General features: G+C 39.0%; 1 protein-coding gene across 3 annotated transcripts in view; it reads right to left on the bottom strand.

Moving 5' to 3' along the window:
* slc23a1 (solute carrier family 23 member 1) overlaps positions 1-24988 on the bottom strand; it is an 85302-nt gene that overhangs the window by 24380 nt on the left and 35934 nt on the right. For all 3 annotated transcript variants that reach the window (XM_052013780.1, XM_052013781.1, XM_052013782.1), the window contains 6 exons: positions 15279-15398; positions 13969-14126; positions 12595-12683; positions 12053-12120; positions 6324-6505; positions 5339-5459 (listed from right to left, as the gene is read on the bottom strand). In XM_052013780.1, coding sequence (XP_051869740.1) covers positions 5339-5459; positions 6324-6505; positions 12053-12120; positions 12595-12683; positions 13969-14126; positions 15279-15398 — 738 coding nt within the window. The remainder of the gene's footprint in view (positions 1-5338; positions 5460-6323; positions 6506-12052; positions 12121-12594; positions 12684-13968; positions 14127-15278; positions 15399-24988) is intronic.

Here is a 24988-nt window from a genome sequence, read left to right as displayed (position 1 = left end):
ACCAAAGTCATCTAAAAACTTCCTCTGGGGGTGCAGAGAAGAATTCCATAACCCACAATTTTTCATGACAGTCATCTTTTTCTGTGTATTGCAGGTCTGTTAAACAAGATATTCAAAGACTGACACGTTTTGCACTCATTTTGACACATGTATATGCAAGTTATTTTGATTACTTCGCCTTCTTGTGCTTGCAGAATCTCTCTGACCATAAAATTCAACAACCTTCCTTGCTGACAGCTCTGAACATTCCATTGCAAAATCTAAGCATTTAATATCTAAATACTTAAACAAAAGTTTACTCATTTTGCCCAAATCTCAGTTATATTAAAATTATCATTTTGAAAGATGATAGAAACTTTTTTGGGAGGAGCATCGGGGGGGGGGGGGGTTGGACTCAAAATAAGAAACACATTGCACAAGATACATCATTATGATCAGCTGGCACAAAACATCTGACTAAAACCAACTGCAGCTGGTGAATAAATGCTGGCGTTGGTTAGGTTCTGCCCATTTAATCTCCATAAGACTCTGCACTGGAAGAAAATCCTGAATTGTTTGAATAGAAAGAACAAGCATGCAGTTTCACAACTAGACAGATGTTTTGCTGAAATAACAGGTACTCCCAAGTCCAAGCCAGTACATAGAAGTTTGAATTCACTATTCTAACTTTAAGTGAGCTATAGGAGGGGGAAAAATACTGAATTGAAAAGTAGGTAACTGAAAAAGGCCAAAAGAATTGCTCCAAGTTCCAAAATATTTATTCAACTAGCAATATGCTATTGACCAAATATTGTGATGGAAGCCCCTTGCTGAAATACTCTAAAGTGCACAAGGCCCAAGACATTAAAAGATAAAATAAAAATCAGAGCCTTGATTGGTTGTTGGAGCAAGGAGTAGTCCAAACTGACCTCAGGTTCCAATCATTGACTGCAACTGCTGGCTATCACTTCACTGCACTCCTACTCTCATAATGAACTGTTTTGGCCAGGAATAAAACAAAAAGAAATGCTGGAAACACACATCAGGTTGGGTATTATCTGCAGAACAAGTAGGCTGATAACCTCATCAGAAATAGGAGAAGTAAGAAACCAAGGTTGCTTTAACTTTTGGAGAAGGGGCAGGAGAGAACAAATAAAGCCAATGATAGAGCAGAGACCAAGAGAGACTGAATAACCTGGTAGTCATGGTGCCAGTTGAGAGAGCATGGCAAAGGCTTGGACATGACTTCTATCATGGGTCACACATTATCCATTGTGGAAAAAGTGTGTTTCAATAGTTATGGATGCTCCTGAAATTTGCAGTGAAGGCCCACAATTTAAATAATCATTACCATCCCATTGCAAGCCCCACCCCCCACCCCACAGCTTCTTGTGGGTGCACCAAAATTCTAGATGGCCCTGGTCAACATTTTCACAACTGATGAAAAATAATTGCTACTTCCAATAACCAGAAGATTGCATAAATACTTATTAGAGGTAATAATTTCAAATATTACAACAAACATTCAGTCGAGATCAACATCACAGCATTCCAGAGGTTGATCAAACACTGGATGGATTCAGCCTCTTCAGTGAAGCAGTGAACTAGACGGTTTTGATTTTTGAACAGACTTCCAGTGTGGGACTACAGATACACACATGAAATTTGGAGCAATCCAAGGTCAAAGAAGGGGTAAAAATTCATATTTAAGGGAGTCCCAGCTAGGACAATAAATTGAAAAAGTACAGCCTGGCATGTGATAATCAGAAGCAAAAATGAACTCTGAATGCATTCTGTTAGCATGCTGATGTATCTTTTCTCCCATCTCCTTCGGGTGCAGCTTCACCATGGATAAACATCACAAACAAAAAAAATCAATAGAAGCTGTGATGAGTATATTGATTTATTTTTGGCTCACAGATGTTTTCGTGCATATTATACATTGATATTATTTTGAACAAGCGGGAGTGAATAAAAATAGCTAGCTAATTAATGATAAAACTAAAGTTGACAAAATAGGAAAATATCATGCATAATAATGGAAGATTATAATGTCAAGGAAATATGAATAAGTAATTTAGATGAAGAGCAAATTGAATTTGTAGAGCAGCTTTCATAACCCGTGTCTACAACACCTTCCAACAACTAGAACACATTAAGTGCTTTTTTTTCCTGTTGTAATGTAGGAAACACAGCAGCCAATATACAATCAGATCTTACACGAACAGCAGAACGATAAGCACCAGGTACTTGCCCTTATATTCAATTACTAAAAATGTGGGTTTTTATTGAAAAATGAGCATATACATCTGAAAAATCTGATGGTTCCTGGAATGAAACTATTGCTTGGTCACTTTGTGTCCTCCAGAAACTTGGAGACACTTCTGGGCCTTTTGCCCCCGACATTATCACTATATCTGACTTGTGGGATAATGCAATTTCACATTCAACGTCCCTGTGAAACACTGTAGGACACTTGGACCATGTTGCCCTGGAAGCAACCATCACTGAGCTCCCACAGAACTTTATATTCCCAGTGCAGTACGGCAGGGTGCCAGTCAACAAAATACTGCTATACCCTCTCGAGCAACCATTAGCTGCACTGAGGTTTCCAGCCCAAACTACAATTGAGGGAGAAATACTGGCCAGAGCAACAGAGAACAATCCTCCACTTTTCTTCAAAAATATACAATGGATGTTTTGCTTCCACCTCGGTGCGCAAGTAGTACTTCCTGTTTATTGTTTCTGACAGGACTGTACTGGCCTGCAATGTGTTTGCTAAATTCTTGTACACAGGCTTGCGGAGCAATACTCAAACCACAACGACCTGACTTATTTTGAGTTCCAACACAATTTTAAAATTTTCTTTTCAAAGTTATTGTTTCAAATGACCTTGTGTAATTAGATATGAAAATTGGCATCATTTTTGACAATAATTACATGCCATATTCCAGTTGCATATCCTTATACAGAATACTTTTAAACTATCTATAGTTTCTGCAGACCATATGAAAATCAGTTGATGCATGGGCACACATCTGCTTTTAAAACAAGTTGAATATTAGGTCACAAGGACAGTGAGCAGTACTAACATAGATGGCAAGCTGCCTTCTGCTGAATGATGTCCCCCAGTACATACCTACCAGGAACACCAGCTTCCTACAATGAGTGGAGTATGAAATTTGTAACAAGGAGGTTTTGTATCAGTGACTTTGCGACCTTTCAGTTCACTGACTGTAACTCGCACCTTGTGCAACACAATATCAGGTATGCATGCACAGCTTTGTGGGGAAAGGGACAGAAATGGATCTTTCCACCTTGTAGAGTTGTTCCAAAGTCTCTGGTAATTTCTACAAGTTACTGGGGAGAACAGGGAACCCTAGAAATTGGTATTGGTATATTGTTGTCACTTGTACCAAGGTTCAGTGAAAAACTTGTCTTCACAAGATCACAAGACAAGGGAGCAGAAGTAGGCCATTTGGCCCATCAAGTCTGTTCCAAAGAAAAGGGGAAAAAGAAAAAAGAAATGAAAAATGGGGGGGGGGGGTGAGTCTGCTCATGAGCAAAAAGAAACTATTCTAAGCTCAATTTCTGGCCTTATCCCCATATCTCTTGATATCTTGACTAATTAGATATCTATCTATCTCCTCCTTAAATGCCTCCAATGATCTGGCCTCCACTGCTGTATGTGGCAAGGAAATCCATAAATTCACTACCCTCTGGCTAAAGAAATTTCTCCTCATCTGTTTTAAACCTGTACCCTCTAATTCTAAGATTGTGCCCTCTGGTCCTGGACTCACCCACCAAGGGAAACAGCTTGGCCACATCTACTCTGTCCAGTCCTTTCAACATTTTAAATGTTTCTATGAGGTCCCCTCTCATTCTTCTGTACTCCAGTGAGTACAGTCCAAGAGCTGAAAAACACTCATCATATGAGCGTCTTGTATACCGTTCGTACAGAACAATTCATTATACAGTGCATTGAGGTAGTTCAGGGTAAAAACAATAGCAGAATATGGAGTAAAATGGCACAGCTAAAAGGAAGTGCATTGCAGGTAGACAGTAAGGTGCAAGGTCAAACATGTCCATCTCATCGTATAAGGGAACCATTCAATACTCTTATCACCATGGGATAAGACTATTGAAGCTGTCCTTGAGCCTGGTGGTAGTGAAGGTTATGCTCCCAAGACATAGGGTGCCAGTTTGTTCTGCTCATATAAGCAAGAAAATATCCTCAAAAAAAAGTTTTTCCAATTAAGACCTTCCACAGTTTCCTGGTATTCTTGCACATCATTCTTGCTTTAAAATTTTACCCCATCTGGAAATGCTAAATGCAAGATTGAGGGGAAGTATCGAAGATAATTTCTCAAACCTGAGCACTAAGGGACATTTTCAATGTATGCAGACATTTAGAAGGAAAGAAACTGCCTTGGGTAATACACTGCCTGCGCTGATACTTACTGCTTAAACGTGAAAAATGGGAAATTGGGGAAATTACCAAGGAACAGCATATTAGGGCCTTGAGACACATGCACAGTCTGCTAGTGTGTTGGGAAGGGTATGCTCATAAGCTCTGCAGTTGATAAGCAATTATATTAAGGTATTCAGCATTAAGGTGGAATTCTCTGTCAAGGTGTAAAACAGGAAGTGTTGAATCAATACCCATCAAATAATATCTTGCCATATTTACCTTCCTACTGAAATCAAAAATGAAAAATTTAGGTGAGTTTATAAAGACATCTATCTACTTTCTTATCCAAGTATCGATTACATCCCATTATAATCAGTCGAATATAATTCAAACACCTAAAAATGATACAACTCTCAACCCATGCATAATATTGCACAGCAATTGAATTAGTTCCAGAGAAGACATTTGATTCTCCAAATGGCAGGAAGAATATGTTTAAGAATTTGCAATTCTTCAAACATTGCTCCAAGTCTGAAAGATAAGCTGCTTTGTGTTAAACTTCAGCTCCAAATGTCTGTGAACACATTGATACAATTAAACATTTGTTGCAACTGGAATGCCAAATTTCAGAAACCTTCAAATAATATAAATTACCTGGAAAGCAAAAAAATCTTCAAATTTGATTCAGGATATATCCATAGAGGAAAACAATTTAAAACTGTGTTTGACTTGCACAATTGTTGTTTTTATTATTATTATTTGGCCAAGTATCCAATTATCTAGGAGTTTTGGATATTCGTTGTTTGGGACACATCAACGTATATTCAAACATTGAATAAAAATACAAAATTTGAATAGAAATCATTTTGCGGTACAGAGTAACAAATGATAAATTGGAATCTGACCAATAGTTATGAATACTAACAAGATTTAATTAATTTTCTTTACCGGAAACATTTTGAAAATTTGTATCTTTGTTGTTGTGCATCCATTTCCACGTCTAAAGGCAGGTACTAAGAAATTCACATCACGCAGGTACTGGGCAAATAGTACAATCAAAGTAATAGTTCTAAGAAAATGAAAAGAAATTGCAATGTAAGTGTCGTGAACACACTGATGCTATTTGTAAAATTAATTAGTTCATTGTCTTCTGCACTAGCAAATAGCTGTCTTTGCTTATGATAATAGATTATGACTGGCACTCAAACCTATATTTAGCTAAAAACATTTTAATCCAATGTGTACATTTAAATTGGAGGAAATGCTAGAGATGCAATCTGTGTAATAATGTGAAAGTGAAAAATATCCTAATATTCAATAGAATACATACTAAGTTCAAAGTCAAAAAATTAACTAGGTATTTTGGCACAGAGAATATAGTGAGTGATCCCCCGCACCTCTGCAAGATCCAGATATGGGGAGCATCTTAGTCCCATTCCAGTATCATGCATCAATGCAATGGGACTAAGCACACTCTCCTTTTGTTGATTGTTCCATTGTGAATCTCTGCTGATATTCTCATCGAAAGTCAGCTCAGCTTCCATCCTGCACATTGCAAGAGGGAATAAGCTGGAGGTACATTCAACCTCCTGCTCCACTGCTGGACTCAGTACCAAGTCATGACAAAGGTCAGACAGAATTTAAGAGCCACTCTCATTCATTTTAAACTTGAGAAAGCAGTTTCTTGTGGTCCAATGATATTGCCATATTTCAGGTAAATTCACAGAACTAACCAAAACCATGCTAATCATTTAACAGAGATAAATGTTCATCTTCTTTAGTCCAGAGACTGGAGATTCTTTTGAGGGTAGGGATGGAGATGGGATGTAGAAATCTTGGTAGAGAAAAAGTTTCAGGAGTATAATGACTTACATTTATTTTTTGTGTTCAGGATGATTGTTATTTTAGAAAGTGAATCAGATGCTGTACTTACAACATGGAAATGCCCCAGTGTGACCCAGCTCTCTCTCCAGCCGCTTGGAATACAGATAATCCAATCAGGGAGACTGTAGGGGTAACTGTGAGTGGTCCAATGTAACTTAAGAGTGCTCCAGGGAGACCCACAAAGCCAATCAGCACTTCTACCAAGCTGGATATTATAATTGCACCTTGTATCTGTATTATGGAAGGAAATGCAGAAACGTGACTGCTCAAGTGAAACATTATATACTCAAGAATGGTGCCAAAGACACCATGGTAGTATTACTAACACAGACCCAATACTCAGTAGTATATATAACAATAGTAATTTTTAGGAACTCTTCATGAAGAGTGATGGGAATGAATATATGGTCTAAGAATTTGTTAGCTGAGGGTTAATTGCTGCATGCATAAGACAGCAAGAGTACATGCTTCTGTTTTTAGTTAATAAAGCTAAACTGAAGCTCCACAGAAAGAGTGAATGGAGTAGTAGAGATGGGAAGGACAATGCAATCTAATGCTAAACTTGAGAGGGATGGTGCTGCATTACACAAAGAAATTTAGCACCAACCTATTGGGAGAACTACTTAAAACAAGGAAAATATGTAAAATATTTTCACTATTGCATTGGTGCATTCAGCATGATATATTTGATTGTGTGTATCATTGTGCAAGTGTGCAGTTTAAGAATTAGCAACAAAGAAATAAAGAGCTTCACTTGGAACATTTGGTCAAGGTTAACAAAGCATTTTATAGCTTTGTTTAGTGGCTGGCACGGACGAGGATCTGGAAGGGTGGATCAAAGGTACACATTCCCACAAGATTGTAGATAACAAGTACAGAACACCACTCAAAGTATAGAAGTTACCCCAAGGATATTCCAGGGTGTCCATATGGACTGTAGCAAGAAAGGAGTGGCTAACTTCACAGTATGATGGGTAGTTATTCATAATGGACTGCTGTAATGCATGTGGGTTCATATGCCAATACCAAATACACTATGGATGAACTGCAATCCATTTTTGCAACAAACTGTCTTCTCAGAGAGATTGTATGAGATAACAGTACACAATTCCAGTCATTTCAATTTGAACGGTTTGTGAAAGGAAATGGAATCAAACATTTCACATTTTCTTATCATCCAGCTTCAAATGGAAAAGATGGAAGATCAATATGTACAGCAAAAGACACTAAAGCAGCAAATCATGGAAGGCAGATTAGGTATTACTATGAAGTAATAACTTGCAGATTTTTTTCTGAGCTGTAAATCAACATCACATTCCATTATAGAATAGTCTGCTGCAGGAATGCTGATGCATAGAAGACAAGATGTAGTATCTGGGTCAACTAAATCTGAAAGTGGATAGACAAAAGGAGTTGAAACAAAATAAACATCACAACACATTCTATAATAAGGTGAGGTTAACATTTTAAGATTAACATGCCAAGACCACAGAGAAGAGTGGCAATCTGAAAGAAGGATGTTAGATATTTGAGATATACAGTTCTGAGAATTAGAACTGCATGCATCTGTCTCACATGCAGCGAGAGATTTAGACAGGTTCAAGTAGCTCTCAATCTCAGAGCAAAACACCCAAGTGACTAGGAAGGCCGACAGTTTAAATATACACCCAAAGTGAAATCTACTGTACTTGAAGAGCTGACACAGAACAATTGAATAAACTCACAAAAGCACATACATGAGTGCAACAGCAAGTCTGGTCTTGGTATATTATTGTCACTTGTACCAAGGTACAGTGAAAAGCTTGTCTTACAAACTGATCATACAGGTCAATTCATTACACAGTGCAGTTACATTGAGTTAGTACAGAGTGTATTGATGTAGTACAGGTAAAAACAATAACAGTACAGAGTAAAATGTCACAGCTACAGAGAAAGTGCAGTGCAATAAGGTGCAAGGTCACAACAAGGTAGATCGTGAGGTCATAGTCCATCTCACTGTATAAGGGAACCATTCAATAGTCTTATCACAGTGGGGTAGAAGCCGTCCTTAAGTCTGGGGTACGTGCCCTCGGGCTCCTGTATCTTCTACCCAATGGAAGAGGAGAGAAGAAAGAATGTCCCGGGTGGGTGGGGTCTTTGATTATTCTTTGATTAAGTTTCCAAGAATAGCACAATTAAACATTGATACGGTTAAGATCAAAGAGCATTTGAAATCTCATTAAACTTAGAACCAATTTTGCCTTTTTTTTCTTATTTGCATACATTATGCTGCCTCCTCCTTTTAAGTGTCACATATTTGATTGAGAGTGTATCATTGGGCACAATCTGAGAACAACCTAAAATGACCCAGATAATGTGAAGAGCTATGTTTGCCAAATATTACTCTGCATGTAACTTCATTAAGAACCCACAAGAGTACACAGATTACAAATGCCTAATTGTTTCCAAATTAAAATTTCTATTGGATCAACAGTTACAGCATCTCAATGCTGTGCAAGCCTCAGTGGGGAGAAAAAGCAGGTAAACAAGAAATTCCAACAACTACCCAACCTACAGAAATTGTAATGCTTGCAGAAAATCTGCAAATATATAGTGCTTGCTCTGTAAAATATGGTAAAATTATATATTAAAGGCTGTGTTAATATCACAGAAATGCATTTTGTTTTTGTCAATTATGTTTGTAGAAAAATCCAATTGAAAACTATAGGTCAGGATATGGGAGTTTTTTTTTAAATATACACATTATGATGCTAATTACTGTTGACATTTGTTCATCAGAACAGTTGCTGCAAATGATTGGGAACTCCACTGGACTCCAAAAATTAATCCATAAATGCTCAATACAAGAGGGCAAGGCTTTAAGGTAATGGGTGGGAAGTTCAAGGGAGACATCAGAGGGAGGTTTTTCACCCAGAGAGTGGTTGGTGCATGGAATGCACTGCCTGGGGTGGTGGTGGAGGCTGATATGTTGGGCAAGTTCAAGAGATTGTTAGATAAGCATATGGAGGAGTTTAAGATGGAAGAATATATGGGAGGAAGAGGTTAGATAGTCTTAGAAGTGGTTTGAAGGTCGGCACAACATGGTGGGCCGAAGGGCCTGTATTGTGCTTTATTGTTCTATGGTTCTATAGCATCTAAATATATTCCAAGCATATTTCCAAAGCAAAAAAAAAATTGAGAAAGACTCAGCTGCTCTACAACAGTGTCCATTTAATACCATCACTAGTGTACACACTTAAAGAAAACATTAAAATGTGCATATAAAACTCAGTGGATAATAAATACGAAAAGCTCTTATGTTGCTAGACATTAGAATGTAAAATTATATTGACATTGCTCAGCATGCCAAATGCCCATAATCCCTCAAAGCCAAGATTGGGAGACTCCGATTGTAAGAAACCATTAGAAAAGCTCTTGTACAATAACTTTACCTTGTATTATTCCAAAAGAATTTCTCCGTAATAATGTGGTTTAATGCTTTGAACAGAAAGCACTTCTCCCATTTCCTCCCACAAAGTAGTACAGGTTGATAGGATAATTGGCCACTAAATTGTCCCTAGTGTGTCAGTGAGTAGTAGAATCTGGAGGAAGTTTATGGGCACGTGTGAAGAATAAAGTGGGATTAACGTATGATTAGCATACATGGGCATTTAATGGTCAGCAAGGACTTGTGGGGTCAAAAAGCTTGTTTCTGTGTTGTAAAACTCCCTAAAACAGCTATATTCTAATATCAAATTACACAGGCAAGGATAGAAGGCATTTTGAATTGTAATATGCACCAACAGAAACAACATCCAATCTTTATTATGTGACGTTTAATTATTCCCTCAAATTTATGCAATGTTTCAAAAATAAAACTAGATAGAAAATTACATGGTAGTTTTCATTACCTTGTTTTATTTTAAATTTGCATTGTTAACAGGAAAGTGAAAAGTGTAAGGGAAATTTCATCGATTGATCTTCCACTCAGATTGATGGTGTTCGTTGTAATTTCTACCTTTTTTTGTTTAGGTATTCATTGAAACCACCAATATGGGAATAAAGTCAACATCAGCAGAGCCTCCATATCCAACATATCATTCTCCGCAATTTTCACCATCTCCACCGGGATCCCACCACCAGGCACACCTTCCCCTCCCTACTTTCCACAAGGATTGCTCTCTCCAGGACTCCCTTGTCCACTCATCCATCCCCACCAATCCCCCTCCAAGCACTTATCCCTGCAACCGTGCTAAGTATTACACCTGCTCCAACACCTCCTCCCTCACCACCATTCAGGGCCCGAAACAGTCCTTCCAGGCGAGGCAGCACTTCACATGTGACTCCATCGGTGTCATTTATTGCATCTGGTGCTCCCTCCTCTACATCAGTGAGACCTGATGCAGATTGGGGGGCAGGGGTGGAGTAGAAAAGAGAGGGAAGGGGAAAGAGAAAAAATACGCTTCATCGAGCATCTTCCTTCCATCCACTAGAACAGCCAGGATATCCCAGTGGCCAAGCATTTCAAATCCACTTCAGATTCCAACATTGACGTGTCTGTCCACAGCCTCCTCCACTGCCAATCTGAGGCTAAACGCAGATTAGAGGAACCACACCTCAGGTTCCGCCTTGGTAGTCACCAACCTGATGGCATCAACATCGATTTCTCTAACTTCCGGTAACCACTCCCCTCTGTTCCCCCCATCTCCCTTGTTTTCCCTTATCCCTCTAGCCCCTTCACCCCTTCTCTTTCCCCTCCCCTACCCTCATGACCTGCCATCACCCATACCTTCTTCCCTCTCGTTCTTCACCTCCTTCCATTTATTCCATGGTCTACTGTCCTCTCCATTCAGACTCCATCTTCTTCAGCTCTTTGTCACTTCCACCTATCACCCCCCAGCTTCTCACATCATTCGCACTTCCCCCTCTCCCACCTACCTACCTCCTCTCACTTGAATTCACCCATCACCTGCCAGTTTGTGCTCCTCCCTCTACCCTTTTATTCTGGCTTCTCCCCTCTTTCTCTCCAGTCCTGATGGAGGGTCTTGGACCAAAATGTCATCTGTCCATTTTCCTCCATAGATGCTGCCTGACCTGTTGAGTTCCTCCAGCATTTTGTGCTCATTGCTCCAGATTTCCAGCATCTACAGTCTCTCGTGTCAACATTAGTAGTGTATCCTGATTTGTGGCAAGGGTTTAAATTTGATAAGAAAAGCTAGTTATTTACAAGATGAAATGAACTTCTCAGACCTGTCAGTCTTTAAAGGATATGCAAAGAGGTATACATTATTCATTTTGAAATATCAGTTCAAATGTGACACAGTTCAGAGACCAAGGGATAATCTGCAGTATATACAGAACAAATAGCTTAAAATGGTGAGTTTCCCAATGACTGCCAGAAAATATCTCATGGGTATATGTTTAAACTTCCATTTTTAAAAAGAGAAAAAGCACAACGAGAGATGAAAAGTAATGTTTTTAAGCTGAAAATACTCTCCAATCCTGCCTATTTATCAATTCAATGTTTAAACTACTTAAAGACGTCAAATATATTGATTTCCATTTTATTGATCTGCCCCAACCCATCCACCAGGCAAATAAAATGTGTTTAAAAAATGCCTTAAACCCACCAAGTTCCCAAGCACTGGGCAATTTCTCCATTAAAAATGCAAGAATCCACTGAAGGTTCAAAATGTGAATACTGGACAATAGAAAGATAACATTGGAAGTTAATTCCCTTTGGATCCAGCAATTGATTTTCTTATAGACATTAACAAAGCTTCATTTTTGATACTTTACTTCTCTTATCCTTGGATGCCATATGTGGGTTGTGTTGAATGGTAAGGTCCAATTTCCATAAATCTCCTCTGTAAATTAATGGTGGAAATTAATGGTGAATTATTATTCCAAAGTACTTCTTGAAAATATAGCTGCATCCATCTCTAGGTTTCCACTTTACAGATAGCGTGCACAGTTTAATGACAAAATTCAATAACCACTCTCTACAATGTGATTTGGAATGTCAGATTGTGCATTGTTAAAAAAATCTAATTGGTGGCCAAGAGGTCTGCAACTAGTTCTTGTCAAGAATACCGATTTGTCCAAAACTTAACAGCTTACTGAAATGCTTCACATGTTTGCGTGCATAAAGCAATGGGAACTTTGACTGATAGCATCCTGATGTACTTTTCATAATGCCCCACATTTTATGTCAGTGAGATAACAAGAGTGCAAAATTTTCACTGGTCCAGTCATTGAGAGATTAGCAGAAGTCTAGAATTGTACATTAGCAGATATTCAAATGTTTTGCTCAGTTAATTCTTAACAAAAGCTTCAAGTACCTTCATTTGGACACTTCCACTTGTCTAGAGCAAGAATAGCTCTGGCAGGAACAAGGAATGCTAGGGCACTTGCTTGAAATAAGGGAAGCCTAAGCAAATAAAAATTTAGAAAGATTAGCATAAAGCAGACATGACAGAAATTTTAAGCAGCTGTAATTTTGATGATCATGATCTGCAAATTCTTGAGTGCTTTGTGCACACAATAATTAATTACATTTCAATCTAGGTTTAATTAATTGCTTTTTGTTATCAGCTTTAATTAGCAAAGTAATTCATAATTGAGGATCTAATGCATTTTTAAAGGTTAGATAGTGGGCTGCTTTATTTTTGGGCCAATTTTGCTAACATTTATCTTGCTTCCCTTTGTAAAAAAAATCATCCCCAAGGAAATGCACTAATATGTAACCCCATCTGGGCAAACATTCACCATTCTTAGCAGCTGATTATTGGGAGGATGATATTGTTTGCATGCATTCAGGCTAAGAATGATAATTTTCAGCTGCACTAATAAAGGAATGGAAAAGAATTGCAAGAAAGAAGGTATGGGGAATGGGGTGAGAGAAGTAATCAGATATTTTGTCCTTTAAGTTGTCCCTCAGCATTGAGGAGGACTTGCTTCTCATATGGTTTGGTGGGGTCTAAAGCAATTGATCAATGTGGGAACGGGGGACTTTTCCACAGATGGAGCAGGAGGAGCTTGACGGGAGTTTGGTGGGCAGATGTGTGATGGTGCAATCCCTCAGTTATGCTGAATTTCTGTGTGTTGCCAAAGCATGGGACTTGAGGTTCTCAATCCACTCCTGCACAGTCCTTTGCTATCATGGGTATGTTGCATTTTTGAAGTAGAAATTTAACTCAAACAAATAAACAATTTATTTCTTCTCTCTAATCTGAGAAAATGGATCTGAAGCTCAGAACTGTCCTCTTCCTCCACCTACAGATTAAATCCTAAAGAGATATCAAGTGATGGATTTGTCTTAAAGTGACAATGATTTTGTTCTGGGGCATTTGGAAGATGTAATCAAGGTTAAACTGAATGCAAGTTCTTTTTTATAAGGATTTGACACAACCAGAAAGAAAAAAACAATAATACTGATTATAACAGTTGATAATTCATCTGGGAGATCACCAAAATAAAATGATAAAGATGTCACCCAGATCTGGAAACTGCAATGCAAATTGCAATAGTGACTATAGCCAAATAGTTAGGACAAGGTTACAGACCTGGTCAGGAAAGTGAAATGACTACTAGTGGAGCTGATCTTTTAATCAAGGAAGAAATTCAACTTGCAACCACCTTTAATTTTATAAATATTGGAGCCCATCATAGAAAAGCTTTAAAAGGAAAAACTATATAATACAGAGGTAACATACCTACATCCAAAAGTTGTTTGAATAAGTGTAGTAATTCCAACACAAGTGAAGATGGTACCAATTAGCTGACTGACAGTGTGCTGATCTTTTCCAACACAGAGTGATTCAGCCAGCAGAAAGGGTACAGCTATGGTTCCACTAAAGCAGGTCAAGTAGTGCTGGAAGGCCAAGATAACAGTGTTTCGTCAATAGGAATTCCTTCAAGTGTTAATTAACAAATAATTCACTTGAAAAATTTTCTTTTTTAAAAATCAATGCTGCCAATCTGAAATAAAACAGAAAATACTGGCAATACGCAAAATGATCAGGCATCATTTGTGGAGGAAAAAAATTAACATTACAGATGAACAACTTTACAGATCTGGGAAAGGTCAAAGATAAAGCAAGTTTTACAATGCTGGAAAAGGGAAGTGAATATCTATGTGGCTTCTTATAGAATGGAGAATGGAGAGAGGATTGAAAAAGTGAAAGAGGGCGATGAGTAGACTGTCTTTTAAATCTCTCCTGATAGATTAGCTCCATTTCTGTCTCCTGGTTGAGTACTTTCAGTTTTACTTTGGAAATTACAAAATAAAACTATTGATTCAGAAAAGCAGAAGTCATGATGTTTTGCAATGAGGCCTAAATGTTAAAAATTAAGACTAAAATTTCTGATAAATTCAAGGAACCATGAAATTCATCTAAGTTGTTGCTGCAGATGGAAGACACACCACAACATGACTTATGTTCATATAAATAAAATCCAGTAGGTTAAATCTCTAGGTCTCATGCCAAGCCTAGAAACAAATATTAGCAAATTCATTTCAAAAACTCTGGTGATGAAATATTTTACTTGATCCAGAGAAGACTAAATTGAGGTGAAGCAACTATCAGGAATTGTGTCAACTCTCTACCTCCTACTCCACAAGGCAATATGTTGATACCTTTGCACTGAGCACCTCCACACCAAAACCTTAAACAGAATTTCAGTACATGCTCCAACTGAGCAGAAACATCCACCTCCTGTCCTGGCAAATAGATGATTCCAGTGATATTTCGCCTTGGGTTGTTATAAGTAGTTTCATTCCTGTAATCCCCTTGAGAACTTTTCAGCAAAAAGCCTACAACAAGGACAGCTCTGAATAAAATGTCAGACACAGGAATTAGCTGAAAATAGCCATATCCAACATTTATCTTATGGGCAAAGATCCAGAGGAGGAGGAAGCAGCCTTAAAAACAGTAATTGCCAAAATTTCAATGAGAAAGCAAAGTTTTGTTTAAAAAAAAGCACATTTACAGAATGAACATACAAATAGAAGCAAAGAGAATACCTGAAATCCAAGCAAAATGCAAAGATACCAAGGAGGAACATCTTCTATTTTGTAGATCATATCAAAGTTGCTGTTAGGAACTGTGGATTGTGCTGGATCATTTACATTGGTTTCATCGGTCTGGGAAACACAACCAGAGTGAAAGCATGGTTACAAAATCTTTCAACAATTGTGATTTGTTGCTAGACCTAGATAGGAATCGCACAACAAGTACTTTTCACAACCAGGATAAATAGCAACTTTCTGACGTGGCATCTGATAGGAATGGAATATGACTATTTAAAATCTGACATACTTTGGAGGCAGAATCTGTATCACAATTCCAAGGCACTGCCAGCCAACTATTTCTCTGCTCACATGGCAATCCATAACAAGTATTTGTCCATTTGCCTGGCCTGGTGAATATAATCCTGCCACTTTTGTCCTCTACACAGCAATCAAGCAATGATTACGTGGTACCAATGTGAAGTGGCACTGTCATTTATTCTCCCAGACGTCCACCATTCAACGAATCCTATGGCTCCATTTGTCAACACAATTAGCAACTCAGTGCAAATCAAATGCTTCTCTACTTATAAGGGCCAACATGCAATTGCTTTGCTCATTTACCCACTGAGTTGGTAAGGAGGGCTGCAGTGGTGGAAAGAGTATTACAAATGCAACATATGGCTTAGGTGAATTTTTTTTTAATATAGTTCAAGCTTTTCTCTGCAAAATTCTTGATATTTTGTGTTTTAATGTCTTTGCTTCAATGGAATACAGTGTTGTAAAGGTTATTAATATAAATGCTGTAAAGCAATTAGAACATGGACTAATGAAATACAGTGTTGTAAAGATTGTTAACATTAATATAAATGCTGTAAAGCAATTAGAACATGGACTGACTCAACTAAAACCGTAAAGACAAGCAAAGCAGAATTGAAAATGATAACAAGTGCAAAGAATGATTGAAAGAGAATTATGTTTAACATTTGCAGAATATGAGCATCAGGGTACTAACTTAGACTGTCAGATGTGGTATTATATTGGAAGCAGCCAGATAGCCTGGGACAGAACAAGCACATTACATCTACCAGGAACATGCTAATGAAGTTTGGTACATGAAACAGGTGAAGTCCAGAACAAGGTGGCGCAGTGGTGCAGCTAGTAGCGCTGCTGTCTCACATGCCAGAGACTGGAGTTCAATCCAGACTTTGGGCATTGTATGTGTGGAGTTTGTAAATTCTTGCTGTGACTGCATGAGTGTCTTCCAGGTGCTCCAATTTCCTCAAACATCCCAAGTTGGCAAGTAAAATGCCCTTACTGCTTCAGTGAGTGATAGACTCTGGGAGAAGTTGAAGAATATTTGAGGAGAAAGAACAACAGGATTCATATAGGATTAGTGTAAATGGCTTGTAGATGATTGGCACAGACTCAATGGACTGAAACATCTGTTTATGGTGGTAAACACTGATTAAGAGCTAAAGGGAATGAAGAAGGGGTTGAAATAAATATGAAGGTACCATTCGAACACGAGCACAGTATAAGAGAGTAAACAAAGATTATAAGGAATAGCTTAGTCTTCAAAAATGAAAAGATGGGGATGAGAACTTGCAATCCAGAGTACACAGCAAGAGGAAAAAAAGAAACAAACATCACAGTCACCGAGGCCAAGGCTCAATCTTTGAAGAACAGACTTTAGCTATTGTCTTCATGCTTACTTAATAAATCTGTTGTGCTTGTATCCGTACCCAGAGTGACTTATTGTGGTAACAGACATGTTTTTTTTTTAAGTTTTGTATTACTAACTATAAATTGGCAAATCATACATAGATATGTGGGTGAAGAGAGCAGCAATATTGTGAAGGGTCACAACCAAACAACCACTGTGCAACATAAACTTCTTAGGCAAATTTAATTGAGTTCTGGTCTACATTTCAAATGTATTACCAATGGCCATTACACGTCTCATTTTCATATAGCATTTTAAAAAGTAATAAAAAAAAACATCTTGGTATCAATTCCCATTGCATAAAATGGTTCAATGTTTTTACATTGACTCAAGATGTCAACAGTTTCTCTATTCACGGAAGCTGCCTGACCTGCTGAGTATTTCCAGCATTTTGTATTCTTTTTCTTCTTCCTTACAGTTGTCTAAAAAAACCTTGCTGTTCTGAGATTGTAATTGAGCAAGTAGTCACTGCTTTTTGTGAAAGTTGCTCATTTCCACTACCATGCATGGTAAACAGCATTTCCCAACTTCATTTCTGAAAGGCTTGGACTGGATTTCAAGGTTACTTTTCTTTGTCATTTGCAGAAAATATTTTACTCGAGCCCACCACTGCCTTTCAAAATTTGAATTTGAGATGCTTAGGATTATTTTAAATTTTAAAAACATTGGGGTTTTGAATATTGAGAACACGATTTCAATATTTCTCCTCAATTTAATTAGCATATCATCAATCCTCCAAGAGCTAACTTACTTCTACATTGCTTAGAAGATCAGTGTCTTTCTAAAGGGCAATGAAATGACGAAAGAAACAAACCTGTAAATGCTGGAAACCAGAAAGAAAATAAAAATACAGAAAAATGCTGAAAATACTCACTATGACAGGTAGCATCTATAGAGAAAGAAACAGTGTTAACTACTTCAGGTTGATGGCCTTTCATCAGAACTCATCAGAACTCATGATGGATGATCAATCTGAAGAGCTGGTGCCTGTCCTGCCAAGTTTATACTTTGAAAGGTAGTACTCAGAACCAGGACTTTGTAGAGCTGTACCAAAATTTGCTCCCATAAGTATTCTAGTCCCAAATGTCAACTTTACATTATGCTTTTAAAATTCTTTTTCCACCAATTATGTTTGTGCTTTGTGTACATGGTCCAAATGTTTAAATACTTAGAGTCATCCTTCAAAATGGATTACCTCACACTCAGCTTCATTAAAATCTATTTATCATAGTTTCAGCCACTCACTTCATCTATCAAGATTTATTATTTCATGCTCCTATCTACAATACTTCCTATACCACCCATCATTGTAAGGTCAGCAAATAGCCAAGTCATCAATAAACAATGAACAATTTAAGTGCCAAGTTGCATCCTTCTGGGATGCCAGTAGCCACTTCCTTCTGAGTACATATTTACTCCAGTCCTCTAGGAGAGGGAAATCAAGGCCAACATTCCGTAAAAGGCAAGACGCTGGAGAACAAGATCAAGCAGAAAGAATAAATGCATGCGACAGATGGCAGGATATTACCTTGGTAATACAGGGAGAGAAAAGTCAGGCCAATATCAAGAGGTACGGAATGGAAAAAAAAGCATTAGGCAAGGAGATGAGAGTATAAAAATAGGTCAGTAACTAACAGAACCCAAGACAAGCTATCAGCACATTGATAGCAAAAGATGGTTAGAGAAACAGTGGAGACAATTTGGGACCAAAGTGAACATCAGCTGACAGAGCAAATTGTATAGGTGATGCTCTGAAGGAATACTTCACATTGAAAATCTGAAACAAAATAAGTCATGTCAGGTACCATCTATGGAAAGAGAAACAGCATTATCAGAATGGGTCTAGAGTCACAAAGAGGCCAAACAAGACAAGTATGGTAGATTTCCTTCTCTGAAGACATTTAGAGAAAATGCAACATTTTCATGGTAAGATCCCAAACAGCATCTCTGGACCAATTGTTCAGAACTCTGGCTGATAGTCCAGTAACGTGACCAATATATTGCTGTACCCTAGAAAGGATAATAATGGAATGTGGACACAAAGCAGACAAAAAAAAATTCAGTGCAGTGCACAGTGATCTTTTTGCAGGGAAAATAAGAAAAAGTGCATGCCAAAATGATACAACTTTAAAGGATGGACACAAACCAAGCTTTCCAAGGGGCTTGTGCAACAATTTTTGAAAGTGACTGGTTAGGATAGCAAAGGATATGGGACAGTGAGCTTTATTAACAGAGGCACAGGACTGCAATAGTTGCTTATATTGTGATTCCAATTCTGGTCATTGCATGGTAGGAAAAGCATTAAAGGTTTTGGAGAGGTACACAGACATTAGAATGGCTCCAGGTGATTAGAGATGACAGTTACATGGATAGTCCAACTATAGTCTGCTGCTGGGTTTGTTCTCCTTAGAACAGAGAAAACCAGGAGATTTGATTAGTATTTAGCACAAGGGGTCCAATCAAGTAATTTAAAAGGCTTTACATTGAGTGGAACATTGGTGACCAGAGGGCACAGGTGAAATGAACTAGCCAGGGGACCACTAATTAGGACTCCCTGATTAAATCTATATACTGCATTCTTTGGACTATTCAAGAGAGAATGGGATTACTATTTGAAAAGAGAAAAAAAATGCAGGAACATGGTATTGTGGGGAAAGGAGAGGAGGACTGATTGGATTGATCTTTGAAAGAGATCTAGAAAATCATGGGTGAAATGACACTTCCCAGCCATACTACAAGTGAATGTGTGCTATTCCCTGAGCTTTAAAATGTTGCCTTTAGCCTAATGTAGTGTCTTCAGTGTTTTCTGAATGTCTATATAAACTACATCAAAAGATATTCCTCAGAAAAATCACAAATCAGGTTATGTTATGATCTTTTGGATAAAACAATATTGACTCATTTCAAACAGTTAATATTTTCTAATGGCTCGGTTGCTCTGCCTTTGTCATTAGCTTCCCCAGACAGTAGTTAGATTGGCAAGTTAATAAGCTTTGATTCAATATTTGAGAGGGAAGTTATATTTTAAGGAACAGATTATTCATGAATAAAGAATGCTTGGAATGTCCTGAACATTTTAAATTTCTTCAACCCCTTCCTACCAAAGAGAACTGAGGGACTGTTGTGTACTATGTCTCGCTGAAACGTGGCTTACATCTGCCTCACCTGACTGTGCTATTCAACCTGAAGGCTTCTCAATTCATTGAATGGTCCAGGTGAGCTCAGACGTGAAGGTCCAGGTGAGCTCCTGCTCACCCAGCCTGGAATATCTAATGGTGAAGCGTCGACCATTCTATCTGCCAAGGGATTTCATTTCAGCTATCCTGATGGCAGACTACATCCCACCACAGACGGATATGAAGCTTGCACTCAATGACCCGTACTCCGCGGTCAACAAACTTGAGACAGGATACCCTGAGGTCCCCTTCATTATCGCAGGTGACTTCAATCAGGCCAACCTCAAGATTGTGTTATCAAAATACTATCAACATGTCTCCTGCTCCACCAGGGGCTCCAACACCCTTAACCACAGCTATACAACTATCAAAGATGCCTTCCGAGCCACCCCTCGTCCTCACTTTGGGAAATCAGACCACCAGACTGTGCTCCTCCTCCCTGCATACAAACAGAAACTGAAACAGGAGGATCCAGTACAGAGAGTCATGCAGTGCTGGTCTGAGGAAGCAGATGAGCTCCTACGTGACTGCTTTGAGACAGTGGACTGGTCCATGTTCAAAGACTCAGCTGCCAGCCTTGATGAGTATGTCACCACCATCACCGACTTTATCAGCAAGTGTGTGGAGGACTGTGTACCAAAGAAGACAATATGGGTGTTCCCAAACAGGAAACCATGGATGGACCGGGAGATCCACTCCCTACTGAACTCAAGGACTGCTACACACAAATCTGGTGATCCTGATCTGTACAAGAAATCAAGGTACATCCTTCGGAAAGCTATCCGAGATGCCAAGAGGCAATACCGACTCAAAATAGAGTCCCTGACCAGCCATCAGTTATGGCAGGGCTTACATGCCATAACAGGCTACAAGACAAAGATGGCCTGCATAGTTAACAACAGTGCATCCTTTCCTGATGAAATTAACGCATTCTATGTGCGTTTTGAACAGAAGGGAAGTGGATTGTCGCCACCCACCCTGACAGCCTCCAATGCAACTGAACCTGTGATCACAGTTGAGGACGTAAGATCAGTCTTCCGGAGAGTGAACACGAGGAAAGCACCCGGCCCAGATGGTGTCCCTGGCCGTGTGCTCAGATCTTGTGCTGATCAGCTGGCAGAAGTATTTGCAGACATATTTAACCTCTCCCTGCTTCAATCTCAGGCCCCCCCCTGTTTTAAGAAGGCCACTATCATCCAGGTACCGAAGAAAAACAAGGTAACATGCCTCACCTCAATGACTACCAACCAGTGGCTCTGACATCCACCATTATAAAGTGCTTTGAGAGGCTGGTCATGGCACGCATCAACTCCAGCCTCCCAGACAATCTTGACCCACTGCAGTTTGCCTATCACCGAAACAGGTCTACAGCGAATGCCATCTCCCTGGCCCCACACTCAGCTCTGGAGCATCTGGATGGTAAAGGCACCTACGTTAGACTATTGCTTATTGACTACAGCTCTGCCTTCAATACAATAATCCCAAGCAAGCTTGTCACCAAACTCCAAGACCTAGGACTCAACACCTCCCTCTGTAAATGGATCCTTGACTTTCTAACAAACAGACCACAATCAGTGAGGATAGGCAGCAATACCTCCAGCACAATTATTCTCAACACTGGTGCCCCACAAGGCTGCGCCCTCAGCCCTCTACTCCACTCCCTATACACTCATAACTGTGTGGACAGATTCTGCTCTAACTCCATCTACAAGTTTGCAGATGATACCACCGTTGTAGGCTGTATCTCAAACAGCGATGAGTCGCAGTACAGGAAGGAGATAGAGAGTTTAGTGGAATGGTGTCATGACAACAACCTTTCCTTCAATGTCAACAAGACAAAAGAGCTGCTCATTGACTTCAGGAAAGGGGGTAGTGTACATGCACCCATCTACATCAATGGTGCTGAGGTCAAGAGGGTTGACAGCTTCAAGTTCCTGGGAGTGAACATCACCAACAGCCTGTCCTGGTCAAATCATGCAGATGCCATGACCAAGAAAGCTCATCAGTGCCTCTACTTCCTCAGGAGGCTAAAGAAATTTGGTTTGTCCCCTTTCACTCTCATCAACTTTTATTGATGCACCATAGAAAGCATCCTATCTGGATGTATCACAGCTTGGTACGGCAACTGCTATGCCCAGGACTGCAAGAAACTGCAGAGAGTTGTGGACACAGCCCAGCACGTCACGGACACCAGCCTCCCCTCCTTGGACTCTGTCTTTACCTCTCGCTGTCTCGGTGTAACAGCCAGCATAATCAAAGACCCCACTCACCTGGGGCATTCTCTCTTCTCTCCTCTTCCATCGGGTGAAAGATACAGGAGCCTGAGGGCATGTACCAACAGACTTAAGGACAGCTTCTACCCCACTGTGATAAGACTATTGAATGGTTCCCTCATACAATGAGATGGACTATGACTTCACAATCTTGTTGTGACCTTGCACCTTATTGCACTACACTTACTCCATAGCTGTGACACTTTACTCTGTACTGTTATTGTTTTTACCTGTACTACACCAATGGTCTCTGTACCAACTCAATGTAACTGCACTGTGTAATGAATTGACCTGTACAAACGGTATGCAAGACAAGCTTTTCATTGTACCTCGGTACAAGTAACAATAATAAACCAATACCAATAAACCCAGGGGTAGAGATCATCATGTTCTGGGGAGTCATTAGTCTACAGAGCTGTCATTTCATTCTAACAAGTTTTCTTGCTGACACTTAAACATAGGCATCTGCTCTAGATTTGTCATTGATATCCCAAGAAATTTGTGTATATTCTTCTCTTCCTCTAGTGTGTATATTAACACAAAATAATGAATCAATATTTGTGCCATTTACTCATTTCCACTTAAAACATTGCCCTTTAAAACAGAGGAAGTCTCCTTGACAACCCTTGCATTTATTTTTATACTTTGTAAATAAATATCCCCTGAAAGGCTTTTGTATTCCTTTGGGAACATGTTATCTCTCTCTTTTTTTAAATTGCATATCTCTCCCCGTTCCCCAATTTATAATATTATTTACACTGATGTATTCTTCACTTTAAATGTTATTTTCTCCCAATTCTTTTTTTTATCATGAGTATTTTTGCAATTAGATCTGTGTTAAAGGACACATGATCATTATTAAGCAAAATTGTTTGAACATTTTTCACAGGTCATCTGCAGATTCAGCCAGTTTTCTGCCTCTTCATGCTCCAGAAACCCTTCTATAATATATAATTTTAAGCAACAAGTTCCCCTTTTTCAAAGCAAATATCAAATTCAATCATGATCAATGGTAGGTAAATATTTTATTAATGTTAGATTAATTCAGGCTAAATACAAAGTTTAGTAAGGTTTAGTTCAGGAATATTGCATTTCAAAGTTTTCTGGAACATTGAGATTCACTGCCCTTTTCCCTTTCTGACAAGATCTCTGCTGGTGTAAAAGGAAAATTTAAGTCTGCATTGGGTGCAAAACTTAGTAACGTATTAACAGTGAACAAAATTTCTTAAGTACATAGAAACACCTGTGAAAGAGGGAGACAAAGTGAAGTATGCAGCTGGTGAATTTTAGGTGGAGGTACAAAAAGGAAGACTGGTAAAATGTGAATGGCAAGGGCGGAGGGGGTTGGGTAGCAGCATAGCACAACAGCATAAGGGTCTCACAAATCTTTGAAGACAATTTCAAAGAATGGCCAGGAAAATGCATAGGAGACTTGACATCAAGTCAGAATTTTAAAAGGAAATTTTGTTAGACCTTTACAGAGTTATTGACTAGTGTCAGATGTCATGACAATGTTACCAGACAATTAACCCAAAGACTTGAAGTAACAATTCAGAAATACAAACCCTACCACGGCAGCTGTGAAAATCAAATTGGTATAAATTTCAACTGCCCTCTGCATAACAAACTTGAATTTTAAAATGGCAAGTGGACTTAGTACTGGCTCTTTTACATCTCTGAGGAGGATCTGCTGGTTTGCCCTGTACAAGACTCCAGATCCACAGCAATGTGATCAACTCTTAAACTGCTGAACAAGCCACTCTGTTTTATCATAACCACAGTGTTAAAGCAGAAAAGGAATAAAACTAGACCAACTACCCAACTTGGCACTACAGTCAGACACAAAAAGTTGCACCCAGCCAGTCAGTTGTCTTAATTATCAGCAATGATGGAAAGTACTTTTGATAGTGCTGTGAAGAGCCACTTACCAATAACCTGCTTGAGTTTCACTAGAGTCACTTGGCTATCAACCTCATCATAGTCCCAGTCCCCTATATCAATGAATGTACAATTCCAAGTGGTGAGATGAGGAGAGAGTCACTATCCTTGATGTCATTGCAAGACTTAACTTGTAGCATCAAAGTACCCAGGTAAGACTAAAGGCAATGGACATCAAGGGGAAAAAAAGCTCCATGGTTGAGTCATACCTTGCATAAAAAGAAGACTGGTGTGACTGTTGGAGGCCAATCACCCCAGCCCAAGAAATCACTGCAAGGGTCCTTGGAACAACTGTTCCGCACATGAAGCCTTCCACAGCTGTATGCATCAACACTTGTCATTTATCTGCCGCTGCCTAAAAGTTGTACAAATAACATAGGTGTCACTGAAGTACCAAGTAATGACAATCTCCAGAGTCCAGCCACCCATCCTTGACATTAGCATTGCAGAGCCACTGAGAAAACATTTGGCGGGGAGCAGGGGAGGTGGATGTCACCATTATCCAGAAGCTCAATTGGACCTATCACATATGTGCAGATACTGCAAAGGCAAGTCATACTGGGTGTTCTGTGGAAAATTACCCACATCCTCACACCCCAAAGTCTTTCCATC

The sequence above is a fragment of the Pristis pectinata genome, chromosome 4 (genome assembly GCF_009764475.1).
Source record: "Pristis pectinata isolate sPriPec2 chromosome 4, sPriPec2.1.pri, whole genome shotgun sequence".
NCBI classification, from domain to species: domain Eukaryota; kingdom Metazoa; phylum Chordata; class Chondrichthyes; order Rhinopristiformes; family Pristidae; genus Pristis; species Pristis pectinata.
The sequence above is the reverse complement of the archived record's forward strand: the minus strand, read 5'-3'. Positions and strand labels throughout refer to the sequence as shown.